This window comes from Capra hircus, chromosome 19 (genome assembly GCF_001704415.2).
Source record: "Capra hircus breed San Clemente chromosome 19, ASM170441v1, whole genome shotgun sequence".
Taxonomy (NCBI): domain Eukaryota; kingdom Metazoa; phylum Chordata; class Mammalia; order Artiodactyla; family Bovidae; genus Capra; species Capra hircus.
Window position 1 is genome coordinate 28,550,756 of NC_030826.1, and position 27,481 is coordinate 28,578,236.

Below are 27,481 nucleotides of genomic sequence, written 5' to 3' on the forward strand. Positions count from 1 at the left end.
GATGTTTTTGTTTAAAGATTTTGGGGGAAGGAATCTTGGTCTAGGTGGCAGCTGCAAGAAAGGGTATCTTGAAAGAGAGCTGTCTGTGATGTTATGAATCCAGGGGTTCAAAGATGAGCCACTTGGATGATGCCAAGGTACACCACAGCCCTGCCAGTCACTTTCCCCACCACTATTTCAACGGAAATACTTACAAGACCTAAAAACACAGAAACCCATAACTCATCCACAGTCTTCTGCTAGAATCAAGAAACAACATCTGTAGACTATGGTAAGAAGAGTTGGAGCTAATTAAAAGCCCCAGCAACAGAGACCTCCTGGGGAAAGGCTAAGTGATACACCTTCTTCCAGGTCCGCCATCCACCACCTGACTCAGAGACAAAGGTCTTTACCGACCAAAAAGGCAGTTTCCCTTGTTTTATCTCAGGGATTTGGGGGCGATGGGCATGGGGTAGGGGTGCTGTGCCACATAACTTGCAGGGTCTTAGTTCCCCAACCAGGGATGGAACTTGGACCCCGGCAGTGAAAGCACCAAGTCCTAACCTCTGGACCACCAGGAATGATCCAGTTACCGTTATCACCTCACCCATCTTCTGCCAAATGCCCATTTGTGCTTCAAATTATAGCCAGGAAGCATAGAAACTGAGGCCGTCTAACTGGCAGTAAGGAGGCTTAGCCTCCAGATCAGGAAAGGAAGGCATTCATTGCCTTGAGTCTAAGCTCCACCAGAAACCTGTTATTTTAGGATGATTTTCCAAGTGTTTTCTAAAGGTCAACGCAAGTACAGAAAGGCTAACAGATGCCACAGGCAAAGTTAGAAATGACCCTTCGTGGTTCTGTAGTGCAGGCCTGGCCAGGAAGCATGGCCATGGCAATCTCAGCACGCATATCCCCAAGGTTCTTGAGGCAGAGAAAAGGGTAATGAGGGTTTCACGTAAAGAGAACTTCTGTTTTTGCGCTCATCCTTGAAAAGACAGCTTGCTCGGAAAGCAAGGAAGGATAGAGCATTTCAAAACACAAAGGGAAGAGCAGAAAAACATTCTGACCTGTACTAAGTGCTCCTCTCCTCCATTCCTTCACTCCCCAACCCCACCCCACGAACCCCAAAGGCCAGCCGGCTTCCAAAGGGTGGGCATCTTAGCGAGGATGCTCTCACTGTGGGAGACTCAACACACTTACATGCAGCATCCTCTCACACCCAGCCCACAGCAATTTCTGAATGAGGCACCTTGGCAGTGGCAGAGATAACTCCTCTTGACTGAAAACAGCTTTTCTTGGCAAAAAAAAAAAAAAACAATGCCCAGAAACTTCATGAGTATTAGCCAAGACATTCCTTTCAGGAACCATGAATCCTGAAAAGTAAATCACTGCAAATGAACAGCTGGGCTACGTGCAAGGCTGCACTGTTCTCAGCTTCTTCACTTTGCTTCAGACATGATAACGGGTGAAATACCATGGAAATAAAGTGATTCAGGAGGACCAGGACTTCATATGCTAGATAATTTCACTGTGAAAACAGAGTTCAAAATAGAGTTAGACTTCTGCTTCTGGACAAGAGGGGCTGACAGGGAGCAGATTTACTTCTGGCCCCAAACAAACAGAAAACAAAACAATACACAAAACCACAGGCAAAATATACAAAACAACAGTTTCAAGATGCAGATGTCAGGAAAGGAAGGGCGGTGATCCCTGAGATCTGGGAGACAAACGAGAGGAGCTCAGTTCCAGATCACTGGCTTGAGAGTCCCAGGCCATGGCGTGGGGAAGGTAGATCTCAGGTGGCACTCAGCAGTCTTCCCAGATTGAGGAGAATCCAAAAAAGGAAAAACAGGTCAAGGTGGCTCAAGTATACAGGGCACAGTACCAGAAAGCAGAGGGTTGTGCAGGGAGAAAATGGGAGATTTGCACGGGATCCACCCTGAGACTTCAGGCAAGTGATGATCAGGACACATGTGTGAGGAAATTGACTGAGGCCGGGGAAAGAACCACCTGAAAACCTTAGAGGGAATAACCCTCTGAGTCCACAGGAACTGGACATAAGACATAACCAATCAAAAGACGTAACTCCTAATCCCCACTCAACAGGTCATCGCATATCACAGAGAGTACACAAAATCGTTCTGGCACAGAAGTGAGGGAGATAACCTCTGGCCTGGAGTCTGCAAACGTTTTCTACAAAGGGCCAGACGGCAAACATTTTGGGCTTTGTGGTTCGTCTGATCTCTGTTGCAGCTGCCCCAACCCTATTTTCATCATAGGAAAGCATCGGTCAGTAATACATAAATGAATGAGTATGGCGGTGCTCTCATAAAACTTTAATTATGAACACTACACTTTTGAGTATTACACAGTCGTTTTTTTTTTTTTAACAAGTCATGAAATATTCTTTTTGGGGCTCCTTTCAATCGTTTAAAAATGGAAAAACCATTTTTAGCTTGCAGACCATACAAAACCAGGTGGTGGGCCAGATGTGGTCCTCAGGCCATGGTTTGCTGACCCATGCTCTAGAATAAACACTGCTCTGGTCCACCTGGCAAAGCAAGACCCAAATAACTGCATCCCAGGAGAGGGAAAAAAGAAAATCTCAAGAATATTTTTAGAAAGAAATATCTAGTAACCAAACCAAGAAAAACTCACATCTGGCTTTCAAATGAATTATTTCTTCCATAAGATTAGAAACAAGGCAAGAATGTCTGCTTTCATCATTCCAACACTGTACTGGAGGTTGTAGCAAGTGTAATAAGGCAAGAAAGAAAAATAAAAGGCATGCAGATTGAAATAAAGACACAAAGCTACACCAATTAAAAGACAAAGCCAGGGTAGATCAAAAATTCAACTACATGTGGCCTCGAAGAACCCCACTTTGAATATAAAGAAACCTCACTTTAAATATGGATTAAAAGCAAATGAATGGAGAAAGATAAACCACAGTAATAGTCATCAAAAGAAAGCAAGAGTTGCTACATTAATTTCAGACAGAGCAGACTTCAAAGCAAGTAAAGCTATCAAGGGTAAAAAAGGGTATTATGTAATAAGGGGGTCAATTCTCCAAGACAACATAGCAATCCTTAATGTGTACATACCTAACAACTGAGCATCACACTATATGAAGCAAAAAAAAAAAAGATAAAAATGCAAGGAGAAACAGATAAAGCCAGTGAAAAAAGCTGGCTGAAAACTCAACATTCAAAAAACTAAGATCATGGCATCTGGTCCCATCGCTTCATGACAAATAGATGGGGAAACAATGGAAACAGCGAGACTTTGTTTTCTTGGGCTCCAAAATCACTGCTGATGGTGACTGCAGCCATGAAATTAAAAGATGCTACTCCTTGGAAGAAAAGCTACGACTGACCTAGACAGCATATTAAAAAGCAAAGACATCACTTTGCCAACAAAGGTCCATCTAGTCAAAGCTATGGTTTTTCCAGTAGTCATGTATGGATGTGAGAGTTGGGCCATAAAGAAAGCTGAGTGCTGAAGAACTGATGCTTTTGAACTGTGGTGTTGGAGAAGACTCTTGAGAGACCCGTGGACAGCAAGGAAATCAAACCAGTCAATCCTAAAGGAAATCAGTTCTGAATAGTCACTGGAAGGACTGATGCTGAAACTCCAATACTTTGGCCACCTGATGCAAAGAGCTGACTCATTGGAAAAGACCCTGATGCTGGGAAAGATTGAGGGCAGGAGGAGAGGTGGGTGACAGAGGATGAGATGGCTGGATGGAATCACCGACTCAATGGACATGAGTCTGAGCAAGCTCCGGGAGTTGGTGATAGACAGGGAGGCCTGGCATGCTGCAGTCCATGGGGTCACAAAGAGCTGGACACAACTGAGTGACTGAAACTACTATCATAATTGGAGACTTCTACACTCCTCTCAGAAATGGACAGATCTGGCAGAGAGTTAAATTCAATACCAGATTTATCCCTAAGTAGTTCATGTTTTTTTGGTCTCTTATTAATGACATTTATACCTTCCTACTCCTGGCAGTGGCTAGTATATAAAAATACAAATGATTTTTGTATACTGATCTTGGATCACGCAACCTTGCTAAACTCACTAATTAATAGTTTTGCGGTAGGATTTTCTATACTTGGGTAGACTCTGTAGGATTTTCTATACAAATGGTCAATGCCATCTGTGGATAAAAAAGGTTTTACTTTTTTTTTTAAAGAGACTTGTTTTTTACAGCAGTTTTAAGTACACTGCAAAATTGAGAGGAGGGTACAAAGAGTTTCCATATAGCTCTTTCCCCACACATGCAGAGCAAAACATACGTCAACATGTAAATGTATATGCAGACTGTTGTCAATTTATACAAGGGATTACTACTCTGTGATGTTAGAGAACAAAATACTGACCCATGGAACAATGTGGATGAATCTTAAGATAATTACCCTGAGATAAAGAAGCCAGACCACCCCACCCCTGAACTCACAAAGAACCCATATTGTATGAGTCCATTTATACAGAATTAGAGAAAACAGAAACGATTTTATAGCAACACAAAGCTATCTGGGTATGTGGGGAGGACAACAGTAAGAATTACCAACAGAAATGAAGAAAACTATCAGGAGTAATGATTATGCTTATTATCTGGATTGTAGAGATGGTTTCAAAGGTGTATGTATATGTCAAAGCTTAATGAATCATACAGTTCATATATGTGCTATTTATGATGTCAGCTAGACCTACATAAAGCTGTGTTTCAAACAGAATTAGCAGGAGTAACATCTGCAACACTGACATCAAAAAATGTCTATCATACATATTAAGTAAAAAAAGCTGTAGAAATATCTATATTATGATCTCACTTATGCAAAACATACATGTGCTTATACTGAATATATAGTATGCATGCATGTACATACAGAAAAAAGCCTGAGGAAATATATATTGTTAATCTGTTTACAGTTTGAGATCGGAAGAACAATACAGAAAAAGCTTTTCATTTTATATATCCCTATATTGTTTGAATGTTGTATAACAATCATGCATTACTTCTGAAATTAACAGAAGAAGTTAGCAGGTTTAAAAGCCAGCTGGGTAAGATGAACTTGAAAGTAAAAGCCAAACTAACTTATATACAAAAAAAAAAAAAAAAAAAAAAAATGGAGCCTTTTCTTTGGAGAATGAGCCCTAATCATGGAGAGGAGGAAGAGGCCCATGCCTCGAGTCACCTGGGATGACCAGACTCCGAGCTGCACTCTGTCCCTCTCCCAGGAGAGAATCCCTACTTCCACCAGCTACCTGGATGGATGACAGCATCTGTCTAATCCCCAGGTACCCTGAGGCACAGAAGCGCCAAGAGCTCTCTGAGACCAACCGTTTTCCCTCCGATTTTCAATGGGTATTGGGAACATCCGAGGCTATGGTAAAAAAAAAAAACCCAACCGGATTTCTGAGCCCACGCCCTTGGGGTATTTGGTACCTTGGATAATTTTCTGCTGCTGTTGCCGGATTTCATCAAAACCCAAGCCTCTGGTCTCCTCCGGCTCCTCCAAGAGCCAAGGGTTGGGTGCTCCTCGCTTGGCCCCTCCAGTCATCAGGCTGGACCTAAGAAGAAGATTGAATGCGTTACATAGCTCAAAAAATCCAGCTCGGCCGCAAATCGCTCCCACGGGGGCAGAGGGGGCCAGCCTCGCATGCTTTGAAAATTCATTTCGACCGCAATTTATTGCATCCTTGGTTTATGCCAGCAACTGTGTTCAGGGCTGGAAGAGATACGAGGATGAATAAGGCCCGAGCCTGGTCCCCAGGAGAATTACAGCTTGTGAAGGAGACTGTGGCGACACTTAATACTCTTACTAATCCTCCATGATATATTTGAGTCAATAATCATAAGTGAGGGTCTTAAATTTCAGAAAATCAAGGCCAAATGGAAGTGGCCTTTCTATTGAGACAAAGTTTGTCTCACGGGCTAGGTGGCACCAAAGGCACAAATATTATTTCTCAAGAAGATATAATGTTGCCGTGACAGCTTATAGCATAAAAAATGACCGCTGAATTCCTTATTAGAGGGAATCTGGCTACTCACAGAGAGAAACACATGTAGGTTTCAAAACCAATTCAATGAATACAACCGAGCATTTATAACACAAATTCTGAATTATCCGTCTTAATCTTGACTCCCTCTCGTAACCCACACGGCTCCTGGGATATTATGTATGAACCGTTGCAAACACGAGTGCCAAAAACCAGGATGGTGGGTCAGAGGTGGATAAAGTAAACTTGAAGTGCATTTATCACCATGCTCTTCCTTTCAAATTAGCATGCTGCACCCGAGTGGTCAGCAGACTCCTCGAAAGTTAATGCTGGACTGTCTCACTTGCAGCCCTTGCCACACATAGAGCATAATTTTAAAAATTCTTAGGGGGGAAAAATATAAGAAAATTATCTTAGTATTCTCAAAATCAGACAATTTGAATCAGAGCCTTCAGTAGTTAAAATCTAGTTTTAAAATACCTATCAGAGGAGCTTCCTTGGTGGCTCAGTGATAAAGAATCTGCCTGCTAAAGCAGGTTTGATTCCTGATCCGGGAAGATCCCACAGACTTGTGGGGGCAACTAAGGCCAGGCGCTACAACCACTGAGCCTGTGCTCTAAGAGAGCTTAGGGCTGCGACTACAGAAGCCCGAGCACCCTGGAGCCGGTGCTCCACAACAAGAGAAGCCAGTGCAGCTGAGAAGCTCACACGCTGGAATGACAGCGTAGTCCCCACTCTCTGCAACTCGAGAAAGCTCTTGATGCAACGATGACCCAGCACAACCAAAAACAAATAAATAAAATTAGGTACTAGGAAAAAAATTTTCAAACCTGTTGGAGAATTAAAGTACAACACAGGCACAATTTAATATTAATATCAAACACACATCAACCACCAGACATACAGCACAGACCTCCCAGGGCTAAATTCAGTCCTGCAGAAGTCCTAAACGCTGGAAGAACTGTCTGATCTCACTTCCACACAGTTCAAGAAAAAAGCAATAGTAAACTATAATGCAGTTTCCCAAAGTGGTAATTGGTCCCTAATGCCTTCTTTCTAAGCTGACTCCAAATTTTTGGTTCAGTTTCTCGAGGCTGAACTATCACTTTCTCCCTCTTCCCCTCCCCTTTGCCCTCTCCCTTGTGTGTCTGTACTTTGTTGATGCCTTGAATCTGTTGGGAAGTTCAACGAATGATGGATATGACTTTACTAACAAGAGTAGGTAAAATATCAAGTGCCACTGTGGGCGGGAGACTTGATTTTCTTTTCATTATCACGTGCTAAAACCTAACATTTAGGATAGATGCCTATTAGTACTATTCCGGGTAAGAAAGTAAGTCTATGAAAAATCTTAAATCTTAGAGTTTAAGGAGTTTACAATCAAATGGAAAAGAGAAACTAACCACACGTGAAGGAACTCTTAAATGAAAGAAGAGAACAGCCAGCCCTGCATCCCTGGGCAATTCCAATAACCTCTTCAGCCTGGTTTTCTCAGCCACAAGACAAGCAAACCAAGTGGGTCAGTGGTTTTCAGCCTCCACTCCAGCCCCACTCTGGAGAAGCACGCCACCCTCACTGGCGGTGGGGTTGGCAGGTGAGCGGGAAAGACTCATGTTGGAGGTGGAGGCAGGTATTCTTCATAATCCTGCAGAAGACGTCTTTATATCTTTGGAAATCACTGAATTCGAAGACCTTTAAGATCTTTTAAGATTTAAGACCTTTAAGAGTCTTTAAGATCCTTTCCGTTTTAATGGAAGTTTTTCTCATTATAGCTAAATTCCACAAAGAACAGAGGAAAAAAAGACAACTTCCCCACAAAGCCCATTCTCCTCTGCCCCATTTTTCCCAATTTCAGTTCAAGACGACCACAGAATCACCATCAGCTCAGGCCCAAACCTTTGAACCAACTTTGACTCTCTGGTGCCTCACAGCATTGAGTCCACTAGCAAATCCTTCGAAACATACCTAAAATCCTGCTTCTCCTCTGCTCCTGCCCCTGGCACTTCCGCCTCCTGCTTCTGCTCCCACCCTCCACAATCTACTCCCCACCAGCTGCCAGAGCCACCACCGTAGATAATGTTTCTTCTGCCACAGCCTCTCGGTGTCTTCCCATCACCCTTCACATAAAATGCAACATCTTTAACCCATGACATTAGCTCCTTTGTCATTTCTAGGACACACTGAGCTCACTCCTACCTCAGGGCCTTTGCATCTGCTACCTCCCCCGCCCCCTGCCACAGCTAAGGCTCTCGTCACCCATGATGGTCATGCGGCCTTGTTCTCTGGCTCATTCTACTCTGCTCAAATGTCGTGTCCTCAGAGAAGCTGCCCCGACGGCTCCCTCTAAGACAGTACCCTTCCCTGTAACTTCTGGGCTCTCCTCCTCCTCGGCCTGCCTTGTTTTTCTTTACAGCGCTGAAACAGCCAGCAATTGTATGCTACACATTTATTTTCCTGTCTCCCACTCTGCATGGTAAGCTCCAAAGAGTAGGGACTGTCTTATTCATCACTATATCCTCAGTGCCTGGCAGAATAGGCACTGGAGAAAAACAAACAAACAAAAAAAGTTGAATGAGTTAATTTATTCAGCAAAACCCACAACTGAATGAATGAAATCAGTAAGACGAGAAGCTAGGCAAGTGTAACCTAACACAGCGGCCCTGTGTGCTGCCATTTCAGTGGCATTTCACAAACATGATCTCATCCGAATCGTTGAACAGGCCTGTGTATAAGTCAGAGCAGGTATTATGACAAGAAAAATCAAGGTAAAGAGACATCATGTCACTTTCTCAAGGTCACATGCTTCATGACAGAGCTAAAGTTCAACCCACATCTTCTGACTCCAAATCCAAATGCCTTTCTTTCTACCATCTCAGCGAAGGTTTCATGATGGGCAAGGAGACCCCACACAGGTAAGGTTGAGTTTTATGAGGATCTCATGGAAACACACCCCCGGAAAGGATAACAACATGAATAAATGATTTCTCAGCAGAAAACATGTGCCATCTACATGCCCAGGATGAAAGTGGGGAGGAGGTGAGATACGGAGGAAGGGGGGCCTGGGTCTAGTAGACTTGCTTCCAAGGTAGGCGGCGAGAGGGAGCCTCCACGTCTTCCAGCCTCACACTTCCACAATCTTGTGATCACAGCTTTCCACTGGCTGTCCCTCATTCTATAAATCCTCAGGCCTTCTTTCCTGTTCACAGCCAGACTTCCTTTAAGAATGGCCCAGGCTCACCAGCTCTGCTTCCTGACCCTCAGGATTCACTCTTCAGCCCAGGATCCGACTCCACCTCCGGAGCTCTGCTAAGACTCTTCTCACCAGTAACCTCCTTGCTGCTAAAGCCTCATCCGTTTTCACTCTGCTGGTCCTCCAGGCCTCACTGGCCACTGGTCACTGCTGACCGTCTTCCCTTACCCAGGAAAGCCCTCCTCCCTCGGCTCCTTTCACACCCCTCTCTCCCACAGCATGTCCTCTAACTTGCAGGTGCCTCTTCTTCCATCTACCCTTTAAATAGTGGTGTGCCTCAGGGATTCTCTTTAGATCTTCTCTTCTGGCTGTGGAGAAGGCAATGGCACCCCATTCCAGTACTCTTCCCTGGAAAATTCCATGGACGGAGGAGCCTGGTGGGCTGCAGTCCATGGGGTCGCAAAGAGTCGGACACGACTGAGCGACTTCACTTTCACTTTTATGCATTGGAGAAGGAAATGGCAACCCACTCCACTGTTCTTGCCTGGAGAACCCCAGGAACGGGAGAGGCTGGTGGGCTGCCATCTATGGGGTCGCACAGAGTCGGACACAACTGAAGTGACTTGGTGGCAGCAGCTTCTGGCTGTATCGTCTCTCTGGGCTGTGTTATCTGTTCCTGTGGTTTCGGGCTGTAGGGACAGACACTAGTGGTGCTTAGACCATGGACCTACACCAACACAAATGCAGTCAGTCATGGTTCATTCCCTTCACCATGGTGGTGGATTCTTACTTGGGGGCCCCCTGCCCTAGCAGGGCACAATCAGAATCTGGGAGTGGGGAAGGAATGGCACATAAACAGATCAAAGCAAAAAAAGAAAAGAAAAAACCACATATCAAAATCTAGGCAAAGCAGGTCCCTCAACTGTTTGAATCTTTTCAAATTTCTCTGTACCCACAACATCTCCCTACCAGCTCGCTCTCTCTGCATTAACAGCTTTTCCTTTAGGAATCTCCAGCTGAGAACTCCACTCCAAATTCAACACACCCAAAGTCAAATCCACTTCTTTCACCCCATAAGCAGTTTCTTCTTCCATCCTCTCTGTTTAGCAGCATGGCTGCCTTCCCGAGTCACCTGGACCGTTTTCCTTTCTTCCCACCCCTGGCCACATTTCATCAACTCCCAAGGCCTCTGCAGGAGGTGGCCCTCAAGCCCATGCCCTGTGTCCATCCATGTTGCTGCTGCCTCAGCTCGGAAAAGCACCATCTCTCCCGTAGAAGATGCTCATGGCCTCTGACTGGCCCCCTTGCTCCCAGTCACCCCCATTCAAATCATCTTACATTCTGCTGCCACAGTGATCTTTCTAAAACAGATTTCTCCTATTTTTTTATTTTTGGCTGCACCACTTAGCATGTGGGATCTTAGTTCCCCAACCAAGGATCAAACCAGTGCCCCCTGCATTGGAAGTGTGCAGTCTTAACCACTGGACTGCCAAGGGAAGTCCCAAGAGCTTGCCTATTTTAAAACTATCACTGCTTCCTAGAAGCTACAGGTTAAGTTTAAGCTTTACAATATGGCCCCAGTGATATATCGGCTATGTCACCTCCCAAAACCCCCTTCCACACCTATGGACTGCTCACCAGGTCTCCAGACAAAGGCACAAACTTCCACACTCTCATGCTTTTGTATGAGTCTGGAGGGTCCCCACCCCCACCCCTTTGTCCATCTGGCAAAATTCTATTCATCCCCTAAGGCTCAACTCAAATGTCACTTCTGCTGCTTAGTCTTTCCCGATTCCCACCCTCACCCCCCTCTTCCCTTGAATCAATCACTCCAGGGCGCTCCCGTGGCACCTCGCGCAAAACCTCCGACGTGGCATTTATCAAGCAGGGTTGTAGTTAGTTATTTACTCATCTGTCTCCCTTCCTAAATTATGAACTCTGGAAGGAAAGAGGCCACATGACAGTCATGTTTCTATCCCCAGGACCAGTTCCTCTGAGTATGCTGGAGAAGAAGCATTCAGAATCTGTTTGTGAAACAGAACTAGGAAACCTACTGAGCTCTTTAAGCAACAGAGACAAAAAGAGAGGGGTATTTAACACTTATCTTGAGAGAATGAAAAAAAAAAAGAAGAAAGCAAAAGGAAACAACTGCTACCTGACTTCAAGAGTTTAGCAGCAGACACAGATGCTGTTCAAGCAGATGGAGGGAATTTTAACTTGAAAGGGAATTCTGTCACTAAGACACCTTGCAGCTAAAACCCCTTCTTGGAAGGACGATGAAGGAGTGTTTCTCCTTTGAAAAGTAAGTTATAGAAAGAAAATGCTGGGACTTCCCTGGTGGTCCAGGGCTAAGACTCCACCCTTCCAGTGCAGGAGGCCCAGGTTAGAGCCCTGGTCAGGGGACTAGATCCCACAGGACACAACTAAGAGCGGGCACAGCCAAATAAATAAATATTTTTCAAAACGGAATGGAAATGCTAACTACCATGCTCCTCCGATTAGAACTGAAATGTTTTTAAAAATAAATCCATCATTTTTATTCTATAGTCTTTCAAGATGGAACTTATTTAATAAATGGAACATGTCAAATAAATGCCACGTTACTAAATACATTAGATATGTCTTAAAAAAGATTTTACCAAAAGGTTTCATAGTCCCTTCTGACACTGTAAAAATATTTCATTTTTCTCCCCAAAAGTGAACGATGCATCTTATTAAGTTAATATGGGGGAGGTGCAGATGGTCCGCATTTTTCTGCTGACACATGTTGCTGAAGCTCATCAGAGTTCACAAGGAGGATGTTCTTATCAACCAAATGGAGCACTGAAAAAGCAGTGAGTTCCAAGAAGCCGCTTTTCTTAGCATTTCCAAAAGATGTCAAAGTAACTACATAAAATGTTTGTTTTGTCTGGAAAAAAACAGTGTTTGAGTATTCACAGGCCACAGAGAGGTTCGCAGTCAGGACCAGAGATGGTATTTCTAGGGTGTCAGCGAACTGAATTGAATCTGCAGAGCTTTGTAACTAGACTTGCCTATAGGTGTGAAAATGCTACTGTGGTATGAAAGGGCAATTCCTTCCTCAAAGCTTTTTCAGTGAGTTTCTTTCCGTGAATATAAAGATGTGCAGAGGCTCAAATTTCAATCAGAAATAGTTTCTCTGGCATAAATTCTTTGGAGGCAAAAATCTGGCAGCAATATCCAGGCTGGCTTACACTGAGGAGGGGCCACAGTCAGGGAGGTAGGCTAGCGCCATGTAGGCAGAAGGGGATGGCGGTCAGGATGAGGGGAGCGGCAGGAAGGGACAGCGGGGATGGGACAATTCACCCAGTCATCCAAAGGAAAGCTCCACAAGTGCTGGTGAGCAGAATGACTACAGAGGATCAAGACTTCCAAACTGGGTGACTTGGAGAATCGACACAACTTGGGGATATGTTTCATTTCCTTTTGGGATTTTCTCAAATTGCAACGTAACTCCCAACAACAACCCCAAAGTAAAACTGTTCCGTCACAATCATGAGCTGGGGATCCATGGCTGCTGTTGCTGGCTAGGCGCTAAGTCGGGTTTGGCTTAGCCCACCAGGCTCCTCTGTCCATGGGGTTTCCCAGGCAAGAATACTGCAGTGGGTTGCCATCTTCTTCTCCAGGGGATCTTCCCGGAGGATTCTTTACCACTGGGGAAAAGAATTCTTTACCACTGGGGAAAAGAATTCTTTACCACTGGGGAAAAGAATTCTTTACCACTGAGGATTCTTTACCACCAGCTTAAACAACAGCTCAGCAATTAAACAGAGTCCTAGTTCCTCCTCAAGGGATACACAGAACTACAATCTGACACATACCTATGAGTTCTTCAGCAGAAACCAAGACGCCCCACCCAGGTGGAAGATGGTGACTACATGCTGACCACAAGTACACAGACCCCATGTTGACAAACTAGCAGGCTGATGATTAAGATAATCTAATATCACTGTTACTGCAATACTAAGTGATCAGAAGAAAGTCCACGAGCTACTTGTAGCCGCTATTTTCCAGACAGCTCACTTCTTTAGGTCTGGTACTCTGTCTAGTTCTTTCTGTATCATCTACCTATTCATCCATCCATCCATTCCTCCCACACACAAATACTGAGGCCAGCATCAATCTAGGGGCTTGGCCAAGAACAAAAGAAACCTGACCTCAAAGAGCTGGCATTCCAGGGAGAAGAAATGCCTAACACTGACTTCTGAAAAGTAAATACTCATTTTTCTTTTTGGTTAAATTGAATAATCTTTATTCAATTAGTTTAAACTAATTAGTATTAGTTAAGAACAATAAGAACTCAAACAAGAGAAAATCACTTACACATCATCCAAGGAAAGTCTCACTGCAGAACCTGAAGATCTACTGCAATCAAACAATTTGCTAATTTTAAACCACTCAGTTTTCCCCTATTCACTGTTGGCCAAGTGTACTAATAAGAACCTTTAGTATTATATTTAAAATTTAATAAAACAGTTGGCTAACTTGGTGGCTCAGACAGTAAAAAAAAATCCACCTGCAATGCAGGAGATGCGAGTTCCATCCCTGGGTCGCAAAGATTCCCTGGAGAAGGGAATGGCAACCCACTCCAGTATTCTTGCTTGGAGAATTCCAGGGACAGAGGAGCCTGGTGGGCTACAGTTCACGGAGTCACAAAGGGTTGGACATAACTGAGCAATAAACAGTTTATAGAAGAACACAAATGGAGGGTGAAAGGCCATCAGAAATCATTTTGGCTTCATTTCTCAATTTGAAATGAGAAATTCTTGAGTCGTCCAGGCAATCTAAAATCAAGCAAATAAAACCAAAGGGAACAATTCTTTTGCCTTAAGTGTGAATGTCATGGTACCTGAAAAGCAGGAGGACGACAGGAAGGGATAACACACAAAACCTAAGAATTCTAAGTGTAGGAAGAATTAGCTGCTCTGTCAAATAGCTGGTGGCTGAGCGCCATCTGCTGGTGAGCAACTGAAGTTCAACTACAAAACGAAAAGCAATCCAATGATTACCATGTGTTATAAGCAGCTCCTTGCTTTATAATACAGCGCAGTCTTGAAAGTACGTTTAGAAACAGAAAAAGGGAAAGTCAGCGAAATGTTGAATATGGTTTTCCTTCATTTCTCTAAATAATGTTTTGAGTGTAGAGATTTCATACTTCTTTCATTTCACTTACTCCTCTGTAGCCTGTTTTAACCTAAAATACTATTTATAAATAGCATTTTAAATTTGTTTTCACTTGGTATTTCTTTGCTGTCTGGCTTTCAAGACTTTCTGAGGAGAGGAACTACCAGGTTGCTGCTGCCAGCTCGTGGACAGACTACACTGTACCATACCCACACGGTAGTAACTGGGTACCTTCACTGACTTGAGCAACATGGGGCTGCAACGTCTTAAGATTTACTTAGCTCTCAGGGCCTCTGGGTTGACTCCCTTGATCAACCATCCAAATCAATGCTAAATGGTAATGAAGGATTATCTATTTGGCTAACAGGGGTTTTCCTTTCCTAACCCACAGAGGAAAAAAAATAACTGGACTAAGTGACTACAGAGATGTCTTCAAGTGATAATCAGTCTTACAAGTACACACCTACCTGAAAAATCTCAAAGGACTATGCTGTCAAGTTTGAGACAACTTTAAGGTATCTAAGAGCGCTATTGAAACATCCTACTTCGCAAGTTCCACATTAGGACTTCCCTGGTACTCCAGTGGTTAAGAATCCACCTGCCAAAGCAGAGGACACAGGTTCAATCCTTGGTCTGGGAAGATCTCACATGCTACAGGGCAACTAGACCTGTGCACCACAACTATTGAGCCCATGGTCTGCACCAGGAGAAACCACTTTAAGAAGTCCACACTGCAACTAGACAGTAACCCCCACTCGCTCCAACTAGTGAAAGCCTTCACAGTAATGAAGACCCAGCACAGCCAAAAATAAACATAATTTAAAAAAATGAAGTCTGTAAAAAAAAAAAAAAGCTCCAAGACATATAAAAATTATAAATGTAAATACCCTTTGACCTTCTAAGAACTTAACTAGAGATTAAGACTTTCACACTATGAAACCCTTTATGTATAAGGATATTTACCATTGCATTTATGTAACAGAAAAAAAAAGTACAGGTATTAAGTACATACATATGTACACAATGTAATAGAGTGGAAACAACACACATATTAATAAGAGACTAATTCAATAAATTATGGCAGCACATACAATGAAATATTATAATGCTACAAAAATCAATGATAAGACTTCGTGTTGGTTTGGGAAGATCTCCAGTATATTCAGACGATAAAAGAACATTGTAGGATAATTTGTGTAGTATATGACCATTTGTGTAAAAGATGGGGGGAAATAAGAAAATATATTCTTATCGGTTGGCATATACTTAAGAGAACCCTGGAAAGATAGACCAAAGATTATTAATGCTGATATTTATGTTGCGGGGGGGACACAGAGGAAGGGAGGCTTTTCACTGAACATTGTTAAGTGCTTTTAAAACAGCTCAGCTATGTGAATATATGACTTAAGCAAGATACACCCTCCTTCCTCTCCTATGGCTGTTTGGAGTCTGGGAGCTTTTTTTTGGGGGGGGGGAGCTTTTTTAAAAAATTATTTTTAAATGGAGGATAACTGCTTTACAATACTGTGTTGGTTTCTGCCATTTATCAACATGAATCAGTCATAGGTATACGTATGCCTCCTCCCTCTTGAACCTCTCCTCCCACTCCCATCTGTCTGGGAACTTTCTACAAGCATCCTCAACCACAAGAAGAGTCAGTCTGAAGACAAAGACACAGCAAAGACATAGCTGACTCTGGATCACCACTGGCTGTAGAATTAACCACCTCCCTCAATTCTTTAACTTGGAACTTATTATACGGAGCTACTTTTCCTTATGTAAGAGGTTTTGAGTAGAATCATCGGTTCCTCATGGCTGAGGGCATCGTGACTGGGGTATTAGTGCCTGAGCGAAACCAGGCGCCCCTTTAGCTGAAGGTAAGAACAAGAAGCACCATCTTCTCCAGACCTTTCAGGTGCTTTGCTTGGGCCTCCTCCTCTGACTGCTGCAGACATGACCTCCTCTTCTAGTTTCCTTGTACATACCCACTGGAGCTTAATTTCTCTGTCCTGTGTTTGTTTCCCCTGCCCGAGTGAACCCTTTCAGAACAAGTATGACTGTACAAAAGGAGAACACACCCCACCAGGGTCACCTCTCAGCCCACCTCACGTGCCTTTATTAACTTCTGATTCTACTCTCTGCTAATTAAGTAGGCAGACTATGTCCCAAAGTTATTTACCTCTTCAGCAAACCACCCAAGATAATCAGTGAGGTAGAGACAAGCAATGTGTTGCCGCAAGTCCCATTTCATTTTCTTGTGAGTCTAGACAAGACTACATTTCCCAGCATCCCTTGCAGACAGATCAGAACCATGTGACTGGTTACAGCCAATGGGATGCTACATATGACACGCAGGGGACGGCATATGAGAGGGATGTGAGACCTCTATACCTTCTCTCTTCTCCTCTCACAGTGAATATGGAGGTCCTGTGTGAAAACAGCACAGCTGTAAGATGGAAAACCTGCATCACCATTTGAAGGGAGCTGTCCTAGAGAACCACCAGATTTTATGAGGCAGGCAAAAACACTTTTTCATCTGGAAATCCTGTGAGGGTCCCAGATTTTTCTAGTTACAGAACCCATGCTATCCTATTCAGTCAACCTTTCAATCAACAGAAATCTGCTGAGCACCTACTATATACCAAAATCTGCTAAGTATCTATAAAAGATACAGGAAACACAAAGACTTGCATTAAGTGAGCAAGTATCAAGCTTTGTGCTAGGTTTCAGTCCCCATCCTCAAGGTATTTAAAATTTAGATGGAGAAACAAAATATACATTTGCAAAATAAATACTAAACCACATGACTTTCCTAGCTAAATCATTTCCCCACTAATACTCCTTCAAAGCACAATATATTTTCCTTAACTTACTTATTTGAATGAATCTTTAATTCACGTCTGTCTCTCTCACTGAACTGTAGAGAGCTCAAAGGCAAAAACTAGATATTTTTTGCTGTTTGGGGCTTTATGCCACCACACTCCCTTTACCAGTGCTTGGCACATTGTAGGCACTCAAAATTTTTCTACTTACCACACTTTCTTCCTCTAAGTTTTTTTTCATTAAGTTACTGGAGATATTTAATATTCTTGACTGCACTTAATACCACCTTGGTTCAACTATCCTTAGGTTCACCTAAATACAGAGAAAAGCATATCTTTTTTGATTTTAGCACATCCCTTAGATGTCAGATGACCTGGGAAGTTAGTGTATTTCTGGGACATAAGTAAAAGAGATGAATAATTATGGCTTATCCATTGTCTCGCAGGCAATGATGCAGTTGTTTATTCCTTGGCCATTTCCTACTTCTGGAAGAGTAGGCTGGTCATGTGTTCATAACTTCAAGCAATAGAGAGTATAAATTAATAGTTTTTAGGAAATCTCAATACTATAAATAGAAATCATCCTTCTTATAAACCAAGTTTTAAACTGAAAGAAAACATTCAAAGATATAAAATGGTAGAGGGGGAACACTTTTAATGGAATATTCAAAGTCAATTTTCCCTCTGTCTCCCTTGGCTGCCAATATAGTGCTACGAAATATAAATTTGAAGGATCGTACTTTTTAAAAAAAAAAAGCATCTCCAAGAAAAAGGAAATATAAGAAATTAAATATAAAGCTTACACTCTAAGAAAATGTGAATATTTCATTATCATCTTCTATTCTTTGATTTTAGCAGTTGGCCTGCTTGTTAATATAGCACTCCTGATCCATAACTACCATCTCAACCTCTAAATAACTTCCTATTTCCTATAATCCTCCATATAGTTGGTGGTGTGAAGATTAAAGCTTAGCCAATTAGCCACCCACTACAGCCTAGTTAATCACATAATCTTTGAGATGGTCAGGGAGCAGTGGAGTATGCAATGATTTTTTTTCTCTCTCTCTCTTTACAAAGATTTAACTAATTGTGAGACTTAGCAATGCTCTCGAATAGAAAGGGCAGTTGGGTTTTCAATCAGAAGCTGTGTCACCGCTTCATAAAGTTAGGGCTTTTCTTCTTCTAAGAGACATTGTTACACAGAGACTTCTTTAACAAGTTTCCAAATACCCTCAATTAGTCAACCATTGCTTATTTAGACCTGAGTCTCACATCAAGGCTTACTGCGTGAGAATAATGATCAGTAATCCGTAAGGTAAAAACTCAGATTCTCTCACATGACAGCTACACATTCAATTATGGGATTGCTACACTGTGTCTGTTTAAGGGAAATGCTAATCTGACCTGAAGTTTGACAATACTCTCCTCTCCTTAATAAGGCCACATATGAGGAAGAAGAGAAAAGGGGAGAAAAGGGAGGGGAGAAGGACCCCAGGAAATGAAGGATGGGGAAGAGAAAGAGTGCAAAGGTTTGGGGTGAGAGAGGAGGAGGACACTGAGGAAACAGGAAAGGAAGATGGAAGAGCTCAGGAGGACAGAGAGGCTCAACCGGTTCTCAGGGAGCCCTGGCTGGGTCAACTCTTGCAATGTTGCTGCCAGTTATTATGTGGCTTTGAACGCCCAACAAGCAGATCACTGCCAGTTCTCCAACAGTACATGCTTGCTGGTAGTCTAGTATGAATGACAAAAGGTGCCCGAGAGAGCAGGCCCGGAACATTTTCAAGTTCTGGTGAGGCTCTCTGATGTCTGTGAGTCATGACCTAAAGGAAAGACATGAGCCACCCACCTGCCTATCCCCCTAGTGACAAGGCAACCCACGTCGATATCAAGAATGACAGAAGCCATCCAAAATGCTGGAGGAATCCTGAGATTAGGGAAGCGACCAAAGACGGTGGAGGAGCCGAGAACTAGGAACTGACCTACGGGAGGACGGAAGAAGCCTCTTGTGAGTCACAGGACATCAGAGCAGGAGGGACAATGAGGTTTACCCAGGGACAGAGCTGAGAGGTCCCTGATGAGGTCTCAGAAGTGACTGGACAGCAGGAGGCAGGAGAGCAAGGTTGAACCAGGAACCCAAACTGGTCACCTCTACAACTGAATTCAGACCCTCAGAAGGACAGATCCAAGCAAAAGAGTTATTCAGGCATGGGAAGCTGGGGAAGGAGTGGGGATTCAGGGGTGTTAGGCACTCAGTCGTGTCCGACTCTGCAATCCCCATGGACTGTAATCTGCCAGGCTCCTCTGTCCATGGAATTCTCCACGCAAGAATACTGGAGCGGGGTGCCGTTTCCTTCTCCAGGGGATCTTCCTGACCCGGAGATTCAGGGGGTAGGGGAAAAAGGCAAAAATAACACTCAGGTATGGGCAGGTGAGTGAAATCAAAGACTGGAAACTCTGGCCTCAAATCTGAGGCAATCTGCTTCCAGCAACCTACTTGACCTTAACTAGTAAGTGTTAGTATTCATGCACTCACTCACCCACACACATACTATCAAACTCTGAAACTGATTAGCCTTAGGATCTAGTGCAAGTTACTTGACCCCTCTGAGCCTCAGTTTCTCTTCTATAAGGTGGGATGTTATAAAGATCTCCTAAGCATAGGCGCTTATAGCTTGGCACAGGGCCTAGCATAGAGAAAACACATAGCAGCTGCTAGCTACCAGTGCTCATCAGACCCCATGAGGGAAAGAAATGGTTTCAGTGGTTTCCAACTGTTCTCACCCCCAACAGGAGCTCCCCCTAGACTACTCACTCATTCAGACTCTGCAAGTATATTGTCCGGACACTTTTTTTTTCCTTAAAAAATTTTTTTATAAGCCTTGTGGGTGATTGAGTGCCATAATTAAGAACAAGTGATATAAAGTAGTATTTGAGCTGGAAGGGGCATTCAAACCAAATTGGGGATCTTGTTAAAATACAGATTCCACTCAGGAGGGCAGAGTTGGGGTCTGAGACCCTTCATTTCTAACAGGCACCCAGGTGAAGATGACCCGACTCGGGAGCAAACAGTGCTTTAAATAGCAAAGAAAGATTATCACAGGAGAGAAGAGGAGTGAACAAAAACAAAAAAAGAGAAGGAGGTGACAAGCGATAAAAGAAATTCTTACATACTGAGATTTAGGGAAGTCATTCTGGCCTACAGATTTTCATGCGGGAGGAAAAAGATGAGTTAACTTGAACTTTATGCTAAAACAGCTTGTATGTGGCTTATCTAACACCCATTGTACATCTGCTCTATTTATTAAAGAAAAGGGCACACTGACCTGAAGTGAAGAATGTCCATGTTAAAAATAAAGATGCAATGCCCCTCTTCCTGGGATGCCAACGATGGTCCTCCTTTGAGGATAAGCGACTCCCTTCCCAGGTGCCAAGGCCATGCTGACTCCCTGTGTATGTTCTGGTCTTTTTTTTTTTTTTTAACCTTGAAGAAATGTATCCCTGACTCGTTTAGTGTTCTTTGTTCTTGCAAGATATAAAACTGTGCTAAAAAAAAAAAAAAAAAACAACCTGCATCTCTGGACAGTTTTTCAGAGTAACCTGGGAAGCTGGCTTGGGGGCTAATCCTCAGTTTGGCTCAAATGAAACTTCTCTACTCTTATTACTGTTTCTTATTTTCATCAACAAGGGAGAAAGGAACCAAAAATCAACCATACATCCCCCCACCCCACCCCACCAAGACCTCAGGCCTAAACTGGCCCCTCGACATCATTAAACGACAGTGAAGAGAAGCAGAACCTGACACACGGAAGGCTCTCACCCCACAGTCACCTCCACGACAGAGGAGGAAGATTTCCAAGTCTTCTCCTCCCGCCATCCCCTCTACCTGGCCCTTCCTCACCCAGGAAACTTCCTCCCTCGCCATGATACTTTTGAGTTCGTTTCTGAACTTCCAAGGTAAAGGCCCACGCCTGCAGATGGTACTCTGTCCTCACCTTGCAAGACCTCCCCGCTCACGGGTTTTTTTTCACCAACCCTGAATCACCGCTTTCATCCTCAAATTTCTACTCCTGCACCCTCCCGAGAAGGCTTGGGCACGATAATGGATCAGCCCCGCTCACTGGAGGCCTCCCAGTCCGTTTACAAACCCTGTCCAGCACCCAATTCCTCCTTCCCTGACTTTAGGCCTTAGGTGAAAGAAACAACTCCAAGATTCCCTCTTGCTTCCTGGAATTTCATCACTTCCTCTCTACAAACCTTGAATCCCAAGCTCCTGAGAAGACTGGAACGGACAAGAAGCTGCCCCATCCTCTTCCGGTCACCCTCTGGCAGTGACTCTCCAGCCTCTGACTGCAGACCAGAGTCACCTGGGACCACTCTAGGACCACGCCCTCCAAGCCCCGGCCCCCATTAAAGTAAACAAACCATTGCCCTTGGGAAGCCATATTATTCCTAACCAGGAACAAGCTGCCACCCCCACAACGAAGACCCCATCCCTCATGGGGAAGGTGGGGAGAGGCAGGTTTCATCCTGATCTCATTTGTGCTGGGTCCCTTAATGTGGTGAAGGGGGTTCTAGAGGCAGCCGGGGAGGGCAGTTCTAAAGATATCACAGTTTATACTTTATCAACTTCAACCGGAAAGCTGGACCCCTCCTCTGAGTCTTCCACCGGAGTCGGGTGCAGAGCAGCCGACAAACTCCGTCGAGTGTGAATCACGCTCTGGCAAAGATCAGAGAAGAAGCCAAGGGCCCCCACTCCTCTAGTCCTGTAAGCCATAGACTACACAGTCTTTAGGACACATTTCTACAAGTCGATTAAAAAGAAAAAACATCATCTTCCAACACAGATAAAAACATGATGACGTCCAGAGTTTAAAAGGCAGCTAACACAGCAGAAGTTCAACCAGGGAATGAACAGACATTTTCTGACTTCGTCTGTATTCTGTCCAAATAACCATCTTCCAAAATGGGATTCAGCTGAATGTGCCTGGTTTACTCAAACCCAGAAACTTAATGAAAACCAGGCTGAACAGAAAATGACAGTCAAGCACTACAAATGAACAGACAGGATGTATTTCACCAGATAAAGAAATTAAGCCCTTCGGGAAACAACTGTAATCGCTGCAAGTAAGTTTCGCCGGCTGCTTAATCCCTGTAAAGAAAAGAATCATACCTGATAAGATCGGGTTCTGCACCCTCGTTCTTAAAGGAGGCCAGAAGTAGTCTCTCTCGAGTTACAAGATCATCCAAGAGGTTCTGTCTTCGGTCTCCTTCGAGCTGTGTTCTGCAGGCGACTCGTTAAGGTCCAAGAGTAGGTGAATTACCTCATTTGATCTATTACGTTATTAACCCCGCTCTCCAAGTCAGAGGGGACTGTTACAAACTCGAATCAGCCCTACCCTGAAGAGGCCTGAGCCAGCGCTCTCCTGCTCTGATCTCAGCCTTCACTGACCCTTCCAGTAAAGGACCTGGACAGAACCATCGCAAAGGACTTAAAAACAGTGAACCAGACCCACCATGTGAGATCATTCACTGAGAAATACAGTTGGTAAAAACGATTTTCCTCCCAGTGGCCAACCCTGAAATGTTCTTCTCTACAGCCACACTGTGGCTCAGGGAATCCTTAAGTTCTGAGTGCTGGTCACAGTGGTCAAGGGTTTTTCCCTTGACATTAATACCTAAGATACTTTGTTAAAAAGGAAAAAAAGAAAAAAAAAAAAATAGCTTTGTTGCCCTCTTTCATATTATTAACACCTATTAATGCACCTACAATGTATGTTGTAAAGTGCTACTTTCTACAGATTTGCTCTAAAAAAAGCTGTTGCCATCAGCTCACTAAATACTTTGCATGATTTTTAATAATTCTAAACAAAATTACAAAGAAATAACCATATTCTAAGGTGTTAATCTATGATCTGTGCTAGACTAGAGGTCCAAAAGCCTACTATTTCTGTTTTGATCATTATCCATGGTCTTGACCAATTCCTTCAGTGTTTTGGATCAGTTTCTTCAGATGTCCCCCAGGTAATCTCTCATACCTTTTCCAACACAACTCATGGCCATAGTTTTCCCAGTTTGTTAAAGAGTGGGACTATTGCTTTGGATTTATGGATTTATAGACACTTCTCGGTTTGAGAGGGATATTAAATCCTGCATTTAGGCCCCAAAAGTTTGAGAACTTGGCAGAATACAGTAGTTTTCCCTGGGTGGGAAAACCACGGCCCAGTGAATCTACTTTGGTTGATAATTTTGAATAGAAAGAGCTGGATAGCTAGCAAAAAAAGCAAATAAACCCATAAAAAAATGTTCCCCGGTAACAGATACTAGCTAGAAAAATCATAAATCCCCCCCAAACCAATGTAACTACGCAGTGTTAGTGACTCTGGGCATTTATAAAATAATCATGGATACATTCTCTCAACATTCCAGAATGCCCCGATTTCCTGAGAAAAATGACTACTACGGCTTTTCCATCTCCTACTGGTCTACGGTCACTACGAACCCATCTTGGAAACAGTGAAGCAGCAACTGTAACTAAGAAACAGTGAGCAAGTCCTTCCTCTGCACTAATAAAAGGGCCAAATATTAGCCTTCTGATCAGTGCAACATCAAAAATAAATACAGGGTGTTTCAAATCAGTGGTAAATTGTCAATAGAGCAGAAGCGGCCCCTGGGGAGGGTAAAAGGGGTGGGGAGGAGAAGGGACAGAAGCTATGACATAAATTGTACAGGACAAAACAGGAATTTTAATTGTGGAAATTACTAATTATATCACAGTGCTGATTAGCCTCGTCTTCCATTCTGTGCTCAACCTACTCTGGCAACCTGTGGTTTTGCTGGGATTTCAGTTCTTCAATCCTCCAAGTGAGCATAAACTCAACGATAATCCAATACTATAATTAAGCAGATTATGGATCAGGGGTTTAAAGGTAAGAAATAAAATTACAGAAATATCATTAGAAAACACCTTTGGAGAACTTTCTAATACTCTAGAGTAAGGAAAATCTTCCTAGTCGAGAATGTCAACCCAGAGGTCATGAAGGAAACTATAAATCTGTATAAAAATTGTAACAATCTGCAAAATAAAAGTACATTAATAAAAGTAAATTAATAGTGGCAAATTTTAAAACAGCAAAGGATATAACAGGGCATTGGAAAAAAAAACAAGAGTTATGTTAATAAACTGAAAAAAATGCAGTTTTACATTAGTGAAAGATATACAAATTGAAACATACTGTCATTTTTGCCAGTCAGATAAGAAACCATGACAGAAGGCTCTAGAAAGGGCTGAGGAACCAAGCACTCTCAGACATCCTCGGTGGGAATGGAGATGGGTTCAACCAGTTGCCAGACTGTCTTCTACATACCCAACGGAATTTAAAAGGCACATTCTTTTAACAGGAATTTCTCCTGCAGATACATTCACAAGACTATACAAAGATGTAGGAGCAGGGAATTCCCTAGTGGCCCAGTGGCTAGGACTCCGCACTTTCACTGCCCAAGATCTGGCTTCAATCCCTGGCTGGGGAACTAAGATCCCACAAGCCACCACTTAGTGCAGCCAAAAAAAAAAAGATGTTCAGTGCAGCGTTATTTATAACAGCCAAATACTGGAAACATTCTAAGGTTTGTCAATAAGGAAATAGCATACCTTGGCAATGGCATGTTTTGTAGCCCCCTTCCCCCAAAATAGAATAGGAAAGCCCTGTAGGTATCGATGATAATGAAAACATTATCATTTATAAGCACTTACTAAGTGCTACATAAATTATTTGATATGGAACAATCTCCAAAATAAAGTGTTAGACAAAGCCAAAAAACAGCAAAGAGCTGAATAGTGAATGGTATGCTCCCACTGCATCCATTAAAAACCTATGTTGGTATATACACAGAAAATTTCTCAAAGGATATAGAAACAATTGCCTCCAAGGAAAGGGAACTGGGGACTCAGGGTGTAAGGGAAACTTCCCATCTACTGGCTATTGCTTTGGACTGTTGGACTCTATTAAATGCTAACTAACAAAAAGTTTCAGAATGAAACATACGATACGATCCTTCTGTAGTCAAAAGCATTTTCTACTTAACATGTACACATATCTGTTCATGCCTAGAAAAGGCTGTGATAATAGGAACCAACTACCAACACTGTTAACTGTGGAAGAATAAGCTAGAACAGGATGGGGATGCGGAAGTGAGGGAAGAGTGAACTACTAACAACAGAAAATGTATGGGTAGAGGGACTTCCCTCATGATTCCTGTGGCTGAGAATCTGCCTTGCAATGCAGGGGATTCGGGTTTGAGCCCTGGCTGGGGAATTAAGATCCTACAGGCTGAAACTACTGAAGACTGTGTGCTGAGCCCATGGACCACAGCCAAGATCCGACAGAGCCAAATGATATTTTTAAAAAAAAAATTGGAAATCGACAGGTGGAAAGCACCTTTTATAGAAAAAGTAAAGGCAAGTTTTAAAATTTAGCAGACAACTGAATTTAAACTATTAATTAACCAACAAAGGACATCAATTTTAAGAGCAGTAAAACTTGGTGATTATGTTTTGAAGAGGAGGAGTAACTGGAGAACAGAATCACAGACAGTTGATGCTGGGACAGGTAAGTCGAATCTCTTGTTCACCTGACCAGAAACCATGGCAACAGCGGGTGAGAGCCCAGCTCCTTCTCACCACCTCATGTGGGGCTTCTGTACCCTGAGGCCCCCAGTACTGCTCACTTAACTTTGCCACTTCTTAGCATCCTGTTAATAACCATACTGATAATATTAATTCAGAATATTCCAGAGATCCCCTGTAAATCTGGAACACCTGGAAAACTAACCAATCAGGAACACACACTCTACCTCCTGGTTTTGTTTTTATTTTACTCTATTGAGAGAACAGACCATAAGGAAATGGGGGATAGAGGGAGCCGAAGAGAATAAAAAGATGCACAGCCCTTCTGCATGGCACACTTACTATAATGGAAGTTGTTGCTAACAAGAGGTCAGAGAATCACCTAGAAGGTAATGACACTCCATGGATGTGGGTTCATGGTAGCTGGGGGGCGCGGGTACACGGTAACGAAGGACAAGCAGAAAACAGGGCAGATGGTCATCAGGCCAGTGCTGGGACCTTCTCTTCCATCAACTTGGTGAATAACCAAGGAGGAAGATCAGAGAACAGACAGGGAAATGGAAGATCTAACCACCATAGTACTCTGTCGTTGGCCAGACTGAATGTACATGTAATTATAACCAGTTCATGCAAGGTTGCAAATGAAACTAGACCCTGATTTTCCATCACTGTGCTTCAGAGTCCAGCTTCTCTGCTATAACCTGGGAAGCACTTCCGACCTAGGATGGAGAGGGGTGAAGATGGGGCTGGACCCAGGGAACACCCCATTCCCTCCCCGACTTCCAGCTCCTGGATTTTCTCCTAATTGGTAGAAGGCATAAGAATTTAAGTAAGTCTTCCGTGCAAATTAATTGCTTTGGAGAAGGATAATTACTTCCAGAACCACAAGAAGAATTACAGAGACAGTTTAAGGTCCCAGAGGCCAGAAGATTTTTCTGGCTCACATAGCACTTCAGCTCTTCCATTTTTATTTATTATTTGCTTTTAGGGGGAGTCCCTGGTGGCTCAGATGGTAAGGAATCTGCCTGTAATGCAGGAGACCTGAGTTCAATCCTTGGGACGGGAAGATCCTCCAAAGTTAACAAACTCTACTGAGTGTCTATTATGGACCAGCCCAGGTGCCTATCTTCCTCAAAGCACTGATCCCATTTTGCAAGCAGTATTTAATACTATCATTATCTGCATGCCTGGATGTACCCTCCTTATGTGTTATCAACTCCATAAAAGGGTACCTGTAAATTTTCCACATTAGCTGTAATTTTAACAGTGATAAAATGGTAAGCATGATAAAATGGTAAGCAGCAGTTAATCCTCGAGGAGGGCTTGCTTTATGCAAAGCACCTTCTATGCATATAATTTAATCCTCCCAACAATGCTATAAGCTGGATGTACTTTATCCTTTTCTCACAAATTAAGAAAACAAGGCACAACGAAGTTAAGTAACTTGCCCTCGAAGAGTTGAAAACTTTTATTCAACACCAATGATTATGGGGGAGCTTGTCCTGTGAGATGCTTTAAATACAGCATTTTCTTTCAACTTTCACAACAGCCTGCAAAGCAAGTCTGATTATTCCTACTCTGCAGATAATGAAACTGAGGTCAAGAAAGGCCACGTTGCTCTCTGGCCTTGAGGCAGTGGTGGAGCTGGTCTTCCATCTCAGCTGTCTGCCACCAAGCCAGTGCTGTCCACAGTGTCCCAACAGTGCCCAGACTTAC

General features: G+C 43.2%; 1 protein-coding gene across 1 annotated transcript in view; it reads right to left on the bottom strand.

Annotated features, from left to right (window-relative positions):
- Positions 1–27,481, bottom strand: part of STX8 (syntaxin 8) — a 198,253-nt gene that overhangs the window by 148,305 nt on the left and 22,467 nt on the right. The window contains exons 4-5 of the mRNA XM_018064645.1: positions 22,313–22,423; positions 5,435–5,559 (exon numbers count right to left, since the gene is read on the bottom strand). Of these exons, the coding sequence (XP_017920134.1) occupies positions 5,435–5,559; positions 22,313–22,423 (236 nt within the window). The remainder of the gene's footprint in view (positions 1–5,434; positions 5,560–22,312; positions 22,424–27,481) is intronic.